This window comes from Myotis myotis, unplaced genomic scaffold, assembly GCF_014108235.1.
Source record: "Myotis myotis isolate mMyoMyo1 unplaced genomic scaffold, mMyoMyo1.p scaffold_m19_p_2, whole genome shotgun sequence".
Lineage (NCBI taxonomy): Eukaryota > Metazoa > Chordata > Mammalia > Chiroptera > Vespertilionidae > Myotis > Myotis myotis.
In genome coordinates this window covers 61833053-61845257 of record NW_023416324.1, presented here as the reverse complement: position 1 = coordinate 61845257, position 12205 = coordinate 61833053, and the positions used below count along the sequence as shown (strand labels likewise).

Here is a 12205-nt window from a genome sequence, read left to right as displayed (position 1 = left end):
CACTGTCCTCATCCATAGGTGTAATATTTTCGTCCAATCTCTTCTCGCACCCCCCACACTCCCTTCCCCCCAAGAATTGTCAGTTCGCTCCCTTTCTATGCCCCTGCTTCTATTATATTCACCAGTTTATTCTGACTTAATTTTTAGGTTCACTTGTTGATAGGTATGTATTTGTTGTCACTTTATTGTTCATAGATTTTATCTTTACCTTTTTCTTCTTCTTCCTCTTCTTAAAGAATATCCTTCAGCATTTCATATAATCCTGGTTTGGTGATGATGAACTCCTTTAGCTTTTTCTTATCTGCGAAGCTATTTATCTGACCCTCAATTCTACATGATAGCTTTGCTGGGTAGAGTAATCTTGGTTCTTGCTATTCATAACTTTGAATATTTCTTGCCACTCCCTTCTGACCTGCATGGTTTCTGTTGAGAAATCAGCTGACAGTCGTATGGGTACTCCCTTGTAGGTAACTAACTGTTTTTCTCTTGCTACTTTTAAGATTCCCTCTTTGTCTTTAGCCCTTGGCATTTTAATTATGATGTGTCTTCGTGTGGTCCTCTTTGGATTCCTCTTGTTTTAGGTTCTCTTCGTTTCCTGGACTTGTAAGTCTATTTATTTCATCAGGTAGGGGAAGTTTTCTGTCATGATTTCTTTTAATAGGCTTTCAGTATCTTGCTCTCTCTCTTCTTCTGGCACCCCGATAATTTGGATGTTGGTATGTTTGAAGCTGTCCCAGAGGCCCCTTACACTATCTTCGTATTTTGGGATTCTTTTTTCATTTTGCTTTTCCGGTTGGGTGTTTTTTGCTTCTTCATATTTCAAATCTTTGACTTGATTCTTGGGATCCTCTCATCTGCTGTTGTATCTCAGTATATTATTCTTTATTTCAGTCAGTGTATGTTTAATTTCTGACTGGTCCTTTTCCATTTTTTTGGCATTCTCATTAAGATCCTTGAAGGTTTCACTAAGTTCCTCAGAGGTTCATAGAAGATTCTTGAGTAATCTTATAACTGTGGATCTGAACTCTATGTCCTCCATTAGTTTGCTTTCCTCCATTTCTTTCATTTGTGACATGTTTCTTTGTCTTCACATTTTTGGCTGACTGCGAGGACCCACTGTGTCTTTAAGAAGAACTGCTGTGCTAGAGACACCCTTATGGGGCAGGACTTGCTTCAGTGGGGCTTTGGTGCTCACTGAGTCTGCCTCTTGAGTGTGCCCCTTATGGATGTGAGGAGTTGAAATCTGGTATCTGACCAGGGGTACCCTGGCTCCTGGATCTCCAAGTCAACCACTGTGTGAGTCCACCCAGCAGGAGCTACAGCGATATCAGCAGATTTCTCCTCTTTGTTTGGAATTTGGAAGTTTTGGAGCTCTCTAACCCAGCTGCAGTTAGATTAGGCTGCAAAAGCCGAGTGATTTCTTTGCACTACTGAGCACAGCTTGGGAGGGGATGTAAATTGAGTGGGGTGGGGTCTCAGAGAATCACCAGGGTGGAGCGACTGTCGTCAGCGTGTCTGCAACTCCTGGTGTCTCTGCGACTCCGCGTCTCTGCAGTCCCACGCCCCCACAGCAACAATGATCCCTGCAAGCAGCTCTGCAAGAAAGTCCCCCTCACTTTCCAAACCACTGCAAGACAGTCCAGTTTCTCCCAGTAGGAGTTTGGGACCTCAGAACCTTGCCTTAAACAAGCTCAGTGCGTTCGAGAGCTTGTATCCCCTTCTGATTGAAAAAAATGTGCATCAAGGTGCAGCCGCCTCGCGCGTGCCTTCGTACCTCTGTTCTTGGTGCCTCTGCACCTCCTACCCCATCTCAATGCGCTTCTTTCTTTCCTTCTAGTTGTAGAACTTCCACTCGGCCAGTTTTCCTGTGGTTCTGGATGATAGCTGTTTTGTCTTATAGTTGTAATTTCAGTGTTGTTGTGGGAGGCAGCACGCACAGGTTTATACCTTATGCCGCCATCTTGGTTCTCTCTATCTCATTTCTTATTCACCATTTGCTGGTGGTCTTGATCCGGCATCAAGAAGGGTTCAGCAATCTGGAGAAGGCGCTGTGCATAAATTAAATAAGAGTCCAGAGACAAAACATAATTTTGGAAAGCATTATAGGGAGTCAGAGAGGACTTAGCTACAGAAACTAAGTTCTCCTCATCTCACGACCCCTTGCTTTTTATTAACACAATTTGTCCTAAGGCGAGGTAGATACACACTTCAAAGGGTAGGGTTAGGTACAGAATCCATTGTCAGATTGTCAGGTTTTGGAGAAACTGCCTTCGGCTGTTCAGGTGTTTGGCCAGTAGGAGGCAATAACATGTAGATTGAAGTGCCCTTAGCTGTCTGGCAGCAAGCAATCATTTTATGCATCCTTTTCAGGTTTGGGGAAATGCCCTTAGCCATCTCCAGATGATTCAGTCCTGCTGACATGCTGGAATTGGCTTCTGACAACCATTATACTTATTTTAGGTTTTCTTTTTCCCTCTTTGCTTTCCTTTAGACTTCTCAGAAGCTATTTCTTCTTTCTGGGACCATTTTCCTTCTTTTTAGAATACATTTTTTAGAAGTTCCTTTTCTAGTATCATTTGGTAGAAAACTTTCACAATTTATTTTATTTGGAATGTCTTTATTTTTGCACTGTTGTTTTTTTCTCTTACTACTAGAGGCCTGATGCATGAAATTCATGCAAGCATTAGGCCTTTGCATCCCCAGCTGCCACCCGCACCCACCTTGGCCTGGTGCTGTCCATGTTAGCCATCCCCCCGCCCCCATTCCCCGGTTCCACGGAGCCCCCTGATCAATCGCCCCACAGAGGGTGGCCTGGGCCTCCTGATTGATCACCCTGCCGGCCTGTGGCCCCCTGATTGATCACCTGGCTGGCCTGTGGTCCCCCCACCTGGGCTGGGGAGGGGGGCACACCTTGAGGTCCCCTGTCAAGCCCCACAGGTGGGAGGCATGGCCTGAGGTCACCCAGCCTGGCACCGGGGCAAGGGGCATGGCCTGAGGTTCCCTGTCAAGCCTCACTGGGCAGGGGAGCATGTCCTGAGGTCTCCTATCAAGCCCTGCTGGTGGGGGGCGTAGCCTCAGGTACCCTGGCCCAGCACTGGGGCAGGGGGTGCGGCCTGAGGTCTCCCAGCCTGGCACCGGGGTGGGGGGATGCAGCCTAAGGTCCCCTGCCCCGGCCCTGCGCCATGCAGCCTCAGGTCCCTGCTAATTGCTTATTAAGGCTAGTTAAGGGAACTCGCCCTCCGCTGCAGGCACAGCCATCTTGTGTTACAGAATCCCTGCCTCCACTGTGGGTGCAGCCATCTTGTTACGGCATGATGGTCAATTTGTATATTCCCGCTTTATTAGATAGGATGATGATTAGGATCACTTTTCTTTCTTTCTTTCTCTCTTTCTTTCTTTCTTTCTTTCTTTCTTTCTTTCTTTCTTTCTTTCTTTCATTCTTTCTTTCTTTCTTTTTTTTTTTTTTACAATTGTTGCAATTTATTGGTTGCAACAAGTGGAAGAAGAGGGGATACTACAGCTCCAGGTTCTGTGGTGGCTTCACAGACTTTGTGGCTGCTCTCTGAAAGCTGTTTTTCTCTTACTGTGATGACTAGGATCATCTTTATTCTTCTCCTCTTACTGTGATGGCAAGGATCCTTTGGTAGAATGTAGAATAGGAGTGGTGATAATGGGAACATCAATCAGGGTTCTGTCAGAACAATAAAAACCATTCTAGCTATTTCAACAGAGAATATTTTTCTTTCTTTTTTTTCAAGGTCCTCACCCTACCTTAGGAACTACTGGTGTTCATCAAAGTAACCACAACCTACTGCTAATTAAGTTTTATGAAAAGTACATTAAACTTTTAGTCAAAAGATCTTGGTGTGGTTCCCAACTTTGTCATTATCACTTAGGAAAAATTATACAATTTGGTCCTTACTTCATTGGACTATAAAGGGAGAATAATTAACATATCAAATCTTTCATGATTGTTATTTTTCAGTCTTAATGTAAAAATTTGTTCCCATGTTCCTATTGTACTTAAAGTAAGCCTTTACCTATAACTTTATAATGACTCACAATGTTATTCTCTTTGTAAAATATTTCTCAATAACAATAAACTTGTTTGTTTGCTTGTTCACATGTTACATTAACATCAAATGCACTAGAATGTTAAGTGCACGAAGGTCAACAGGGAAGATGCAATAGAAGAAACTGGTTACCTAGGTGATGGAAGAATAAACAGCTGTACTTCATAGTAACAAAAATAAGTACCAGTCATAATAGTACTAAAAATTTTATAAAACCAGCCCAAATTAAAGACAAACATTAGGAGGATGAGCAACAGTAGGAGCTCTATCAGCCTTAGGGCAGGAGGGAAAAAGCAGCTGGGGTTTGTAGAGCTCAGGAGCTAGGGATACCTGATGGAACATGGAGCCTTGACAGTGACAGGGAATTGGGACAGGGGACTCAGGAGACAGTGCAGATCAAAGACAGGGAGAGGAACATTCGGATCAGACCTTTCTGCTTCCCTTCAGTTTTTTACCATCAATTTCCATTGGCTAGGCTTTTCTAAATGCCAGAGGGTTAGGGTGCCTGGGAACTAGAGCCCCCCTTTACAGTAGCTTGCCCAGGTATATAAATCTAAGTAAAACAATCATTCAGAACTTTGAAGACATTATCATATTTTTGTCTCTTCATTTTACAACTTTTAGACAATTATGTCTCTTGAAGCTAACTTCCTGTTTTTTAATTTATCTTTAACATTTTTTTATATCTTCTGAATATTAATTGAGATTTCCTAGGCCATATCTTCCAGATCACTACTATATTCTCGAATTATTTTATGTAATTAAAAAAATCATCTTTACTAAGGTATCTGTGTCTGTCTATCTATTTATCTATCTATCTATCTATCTATCTATCTATCTATTTATCTATTTATCTATCTATTTATCTATTTATCTATTCACTCGTTTTAAGTGTATAGTTCAAGTAGTTTTACAAATGTATACAACCAAAATGTTTTTTAGATGCACTCATGTTGCTGCTTGCATTGGTAGTTTGTTCCTTTTTCATTGGTGAGTTGTATTCCATTGTATGATTATACCACCAATTGTTGATTCGTTCACTTGTTGCTGGACTTTTGGGTTGTTTTCCGTTTGGGACTGAAATAAAGATGCTGTGAACATTCATGCCTTTGTGTGTACATATGTTCTCATCATCTTGGGTAAATACCTCGAAGTAGAATACTAGTCAAATAAGTGAATGATTAACTTTATAATAAACTGCCAAAATATTTCCCAAAGTGATTGTGCCATCTTATATTCCCACTAGCAATGCATAATAGTTCTTGTTGCTCTACATCAAACATGTCAAACTTGTGGCCCATGGGCCGCATTCTCATTTATTTGGCCTATGTTAGCCTTTGAATTTGACTTGGTATTATCAGTGTTTTTAAGTTTAGTCATCCTATTGGTGGGTAGTAGAATCTAATGGCGGTTTTAATTTGCAATTTGTTGAATAGTGATGATGAGCATCTTTCAAGGTACACAGAACTGATATTGCTACTCAATTACGTTGTGACAATGTACTTGACTACTCACTGCATGCTTAAGTGCTATGCTTCAGGAAAATCTGTTTAAGCCTTGGCTCTCTTTGAATTGCGAGGATTGTCTTCACTTACATCTTTCAGAAAATCCTATTTTCCCAACTAAAATGACATTATTAGGTGTGGTAGTCAGTATATTTTCTCCCCCCAAGATGTCCATGCCTGGATCCCCAGAAACTGAGTGTGTAAGGTTATATGGCAAATGAGAAATTGAGGTTGCTCATCAGCTGATCTTAAAATGGGGAGAGTATCTTGAACTACCCAGGTGGGCTCAATTTACAGGACTTTAAAACTGGAAGAGGGGACAGAAGGGTAAGTCAGAGGGATGCAACATGAGAAGCACTTGCCTGATGTTGCTGGCTTTGAAGACGGAGGAATGGGGTTGTGAGACCAGGAAATTGAGCAAAAGCTGGAAAACGCAGAGAAGCAGATCCACCCCTAGAGCCTCTAGAAAGGAATGCAGCCCTGATGACACCTTGAGTTTAACCCAGAGAGACTGACTTCAGCTGTCAGACTTCCAGAGCTTACAGTAATAAATAAAGCTGGCCCAGCAGCATGGCTCCGTGGTTGAGCATTGACTTATGAACCATGAGATCACGGTTTGATTCCTGGTCAGGGCACATGCCCAGGCTGTGGGCTTGATCCCCATTAGGGGACATGCAGGAAGCAGCCAATCAATGATTCTCTCTCATCATTGATGTTTCTATCTCTCTCCCCTTCTCCCTCCTCTCTGAAATCAATAAAAATATATTCTTAAAACAGATAATAAATCTGTGTTGTTTTCAGCCACCAAGTTTGTGGTAATTGGTTACAGTAGCATTAGAAAACTCACACAGTAAGACAATCATTTGCTTACTGAACAATCAGATGACAGACCACCTGGGGTTTTGTCTCAACCCTTTATCCCCATCCCCACTTTCCTTTTGGCCACTTCGTTAACATCACCATTAAGATATAGGCAGATTCTCTAAACTCAGTGAGTCTGGTGTGTTCAATTTTGTGTTGTGCTAGCACTGCTTCAAGAGGACAGCCTGATGCCAAGGGTAAGTCCCACCGGGAGTGAGGAGTGGTTTCAGTCACCCAGGCTTTCCCCGACTTTCAGTAGCGACAGTTTCCTGTTTCCTGCTTGCATTCTGGGAAAGAATAGAAATAAGACAGCAGGTGCATTGAGGTTTGTGACCACAATACTGACATCTGATTCTTTTTTAAAAATTGTGCTTATGGTAAATTAGTTCAGTTTGGCTAAGTAGAAAGCATTTGAAGAAATTTCAGTGCAAGCCTTTCACCATGGGAATACAGCATATACGATGGGAGCATGAGCAGCAGGTGTACTAGCTTGCGAGGGCTGCCAACACAAGGTACCTCTAGGCAGCTTAAACGATAGACGTTTATTTTCTCACAGTTCTGGCAGTAAAGTCCAAGATCAAAGTGTCATCAGGGTTGGCTTCCTTTGAGACCTCTCTCCTTGGCTTGTAGATGATGGCCTTCCTCTTATGTCTTCATATGGTCTTCTCTCGGTCTGGGTGATCCCTATGTCCCAATCTCCTTTTATTTTCTTTTTTTTTTGAGAGGGAAAGAGAGAGAAACATTGGTTGGTTACCTCCTGTATATACTTAGACTGGCAACCTTTTGGTGTATGGGACCACACTTAATAAGCTGAGCACTAGGCCAGGGCCTACTCTCCTGTCCTTATAAGGACACCAGTCACATTGGATTAGGGCCCATCCCTATGACCTCATTTTACCTTAATGCTCTTTTTAAAGGCCCGACCTTCAAATACAGTCATATTCTGACGTACTAAGGTTTAGAGTTTCAACATATGGATTTTGGTGGGACACATTTCAGTCCTTATCAGGGGACACAAAAGCTATTAAATAAGGCATACAGAAAATGTTTGGGAAGGCGAAAATGAAAGTATTCAACTTCACATTCAAGATTTGTGCATAAGAAATAAAATTAAGTGGAGTTCAAATAATGATAGTTCTGCACTGAAGGCCTGTTCATATTTTTAAAATTAGTTACATAGGGAAAGAGCAAACTGGAATTTTTATTAAGCTCTAACAGTGATATAATGAAGTAAGCACTGGTATAAAAATAATAGGCACCGTGCTTTAAAGTGCCTCAATATTTATAAATGTGTGCGGCAACAACCACAGCAATAAAAAACAGTAAGCTATAAAAAATTATTTCTTGAGGTCAAGGACAATTATAGAAACACACACTAATCCATCTGGCTAAAATTGGAAAAGGTAATATGAAGCTCAAAAGCACTTCTGGGGAAAAATGTGTAAATTCACAACTCGTTGTTATAAAAGGATGAGAGATCTTGTAGTGACAAGCCTTTAAAGATAAATATTTTCATATTTAGGTTAAGAGTAATTTGGACACATAGCATGAGGAAGAAGTAGAAACACTGTTTAGGGGTGATGTAATGAATCTAGTAGTTTCTTAGTAAACACCCAGTTGGAGTAGACTGGTGGCCATTCCTTCCCCTGCTACTGTTCCCACCACCCAAAGGCCAACCCAAACACATACAAATTAGGAATCTATAAGCATCTGTAGTATCCGCAGAAAACAGATCAGGAGAGAAGGGCAACAAACAGAAGTCAATACTCAGTAAATTGTTTTATCCTTTGAAGATACTTTAATGTTACAGTTACTGATTAATTAAAAAACACAGTTGTTTTCAGCATTTCCTAGCTACAGTAGTGCATAGGAAATTCCATTCGAAACAAAGAAGTGAAGAAATAACAATACACCTTAACATTTTACATTGATAGGTTACAGGTTACAAGGTGCTTTCACATACATTATTTCATTTGATTCTTACACTAAGCAGAAAAAAAACACTCAGTGGGAAAGAAAAAATGATTTTTTCTTCAAGCTTATAATGAGTATTTCAGGCCAATGGGCAATCAATACATGAACATATCAAAAACATGATAGTGATACCCACAAGCCACAATATCTTTTTTTGTGTAGGTTGACAGTTTGATATCAATTGGATATTTGGCATCAGTGAAGGAGGGAATCTGAATAGACACGAGGTTCTCAATATCAATAGACATGATATTCAAAGAGTTGTAAGAGATAAGAAGAAAGATGCCTGAAAAGATCACCTTAATGTCAGATTAATGTCAAACCATGCTATCCCTTCAAAATGTCATAAGACGAATCTTACCACCTGTGAAAGTTAGAAGGGACCTTAGAAACTGCCTAATGGAACTCTTACATTTTAGAGATAAGAGAACTGAGGCCAAAGTCATGCTGATAGTGACAGACCGGGCCTGAAACTCAGATGTCATGACTTCCAGTCTAGGGCTCACATGCCATCTTCTTATTCGTTACCGAATTAAAGCATAATTTCTTCTGTTTCAAATGTAATTTGAGGTTAAATACTGATTCATGCCACTTACTTCTTATTCAAATTTTTATATTGTTTTTGGCTAAATTGTGGCAGAAACTGAGAATTTTGTATAATTTTAAGATATTCTAATTCAGTGTACTTGATTGGTTGGAAATAGACTCCCTTGATATATTTAAAAGTTTGCTCATGTCCTTTAAATAGAGAGTAAAATGTAATGGCTAAATAGCTCTCAAACCAATAATGTATTGCCTATGGGTCAACTACCCAGATAGATTCTACAGCGAGTTGTGTTGGACAATACCAATTTCATTAAAAAAAAATATTTTTAGAATTCATAGAAATTTTTTGAATTATTGAAAACTAAAATGTAATAATCAAATTGTCATCCCCATGATTTATTAAAATAATTTTACAATAATATACAACAAAGCTACCATAGAATTTGTAGCATCCATATAGAATACAATGATCAGCATGTTCTTGGGCCTAAATGAAATACAAAAACACTAATTAAAATATTTTATACAAATGATGTTTTATAAGTTTATTAACATGATGATATATTTTTGTTACAGCAAACTTGCTACAGCAAAGTAGTTCATATTTTTCTTGCACATTTTATATATAGGTGGACAGAAAGCTGAAATCAGGATCAGCCTGTAAATGACATAACCATGCAGAAACACTTGACAACCAAAAGATGTACAGATTGAGCCAGAGAACACCTCAGACAGGCTTTCCCAGTGTCTACAAAGGTCTCACTAGGGGGTGGCAGAGATGAAAAGAAGCAGAGTCAGTGACCTACCTGCACCGATAATGAAGCAAATAGAATGCTTATATACATTACGATCAGTTTGACTGAAAACAACTCTTATATGCACGTAAATTGATCATAAAAATGAGCACAGTTTATTTTCAGCTATTTGGGTGTGTTGTTTTATGATAGGTCACTGACAGAGAGAAAACCAGATGGGAAATTTTAAAAGCAAATGAAAAAGCTATTTAAAAAACTGAGTTAAGCCATGAATTCTCAACAAACACTAAACTAAATGTGCAAAAGTGCTTGAAATTTCCACATGACCACAACATTGTTAAGTCGGTTGGCAAAAGAGTATATAAAAAAACTAAACTCCAACGCTAAAACTGTACCTGCATGATCACACATTCTCTTTACTGAAAGAAAACAGGCTGGAAATTATTACATATCTGAAGACATCACAACTCAAAATTAAAATACAATGGTGGCCATTTTATAAAGTTTGACCCTTTCCTCCTTGATGAAGCAGAGGATAAAAGCCAAAGTTGCCACAGTGCCTCTACCTCAGGCTGACAAATATAGTACACCAGAATAATACCCTGGACAACTTCCTTTCTTCTTCACTGTGGCAAAACATAGCAAAGCAAAAACAAATGAAAAACCGCATTTAAATAAAAGTGTGTCTATAGTGTTTACAAAAATTAAGCCATTTGTTTGATTTAGCAAAGTATCTGTTCCCATTAACGTCCTTTTTAGCTTCTTTTCCTTTAAAATTGTTTACAATGAGGACTTCTTTGAAAAACTCAAAGTTCTGTCACTTTCATTAGTCATGTTCTATTAAAATACTGGCTAAAACCCTTACGGAAGGGACAAGATTTAGAAGTCCTAAAACTCTTCTCTAATACTACAGAAACGCTGATACCAAGGGAGAGAATCTGGGTGTCGATAATCCATGTCATTGGTTTTGCCTGTGAATGAGACACCTGTCACACTACACAGGCTGGACACTTAAGGGGAGGATGATAAAAAAGAGGTGAGGGGAAATAGATCTATAGGATTCCATATTTCTGGGTATAGCTACTCTATATTAGTCTATCCAAACTTATTGCCAGAACAGTGCGTTTTAAGAAAGTTACTGTTTTAATTTGTATACATTTCCTTGGTGATAAAACATTCTGTCTTCAAAAATTGTCAAGAGTTCTGGCAAAACTGAGTCCGAGCTACTCAAAGTAAAATAATTATTGGACAGTATATGCTCGAGCCAGTGACCAAGAAAAATACTGACAAGAACTACTAAAAGCAACACTTATCCTTCCCTTCCAAAATCACATAGCCATAACACTGCCCATCTGAAACACCGACAAAATAAAATGGAGCACTGTTTGGAGAAGGACTAATGAAAAGGAAAAGAGGAAAAATGGGTGTGTGTGGGGGGGTGGGGGAGGAGAAAGACAAACCAAAGAGAAGCAGGAAAGTGTCTAGTTCTGTGTTATGGCACAGACAATGCTTGCTTAGCGGTGCCTGGTTACATAGGAGGACGCGGAGTGCACACACGGATGATGGCAATAAAGACCTCACTTAGTCGCTGGAATGAAGGAACTAGGTAACTGCTTCAACAAGGACGGTCTCAGCTCCACCTTTTCTCCCAACAGAGTGCAAAGACTGAGCGTGAGCTCTGCTGTCATCTCGTTGCTCATCTTTAAAATTCACTAAATTCTTTTCCACATTTTTCTGTTATAGAGACGCGGATATCTTCTTCTTCATAGTCATCAAAGTTGCTGGTATCTCCAGAGCCTCTGAACTTTGGTATGAATGGCGCTTCAACCTACAATTGAGAGAGAGAGAGAGGAAAATAAGTGTGATATTGCAATTTATAATAAGAAATATAGTGGGTCTTCATCTTGATTTGTGACAGGGTTCCTAAAACCCTTGGAAATTCCAAAGTACAGAGAGTGGAAAAGGCGTCTTTTGTTACATTAATGAGGTGACTCTAGGAAAGTCCCAGGGTTACCTAAGGATGGGGGCTGGTTGCCAAGGGAACCAACCAAGTGATCAGAGTGGCGATTTTCAACCAGGGAGCCACATGAATTTTTAAAACATGCAATACCTGACTATTTAATCAGGGGCACTGACCTCTTTTCCCTTAGATTGTCAAATAAAAAATGACAACAGCCAACACACTAGCTGTCAGGTGTGAATGCCTGCCTTGAACCATAAATACATAGGTCATATAATAGAGTTGCATCTTATTGGACATATTATATGATAAGGTTGCATCTGATTGGTTAATTATTGGTACCAGAAGTCCTTATATACAAGTATAGGCACCTGATTTTTTTTTAAATATATTTTTTATTGATTTTTTACAGAGAGGAAGGGAGAGAGATAGAGAGTTAGAAACATCGATGAGAGAGAAACATCGATCAGCTGCCTCCTGCACATCTCCTACTGGGGATATGCCCACAACCCAGGTACATGCCCTTGACCG

The 12205-nt window shown here is 39.9% G+C and overlaps 1 protein-coding gene across 11 annotated transcripts in view; it reads right to left on the bottom strand.

Moving 5' to 3' along the window:
- Window positions 1-8214: 8214 nt before the first annotated feature.
- The window catches only part of PRKACB (protein kinase cAMP-activated catalytic subunit beta), a 120511-nt gene continuing 116520 nt past the window's right edge, over window positions 8215-12205 (bottom strand). For all 11 annotated transcript variants that reach the window (XM_036348245.1, XM_036348248.1, XM_036348243.1 and 8 more), the window contains one exon: window positions 8215-11542. In XM_036348245.1, coding sequence (XP_036204138.1) covers window positions 11417-11542 — 126 coding nt within the window. In that variant the 3' untranslated portion in view covers window positions 8215-11416. The remainder of the gene's footprint in view (window positions 11543-12205) is intronic.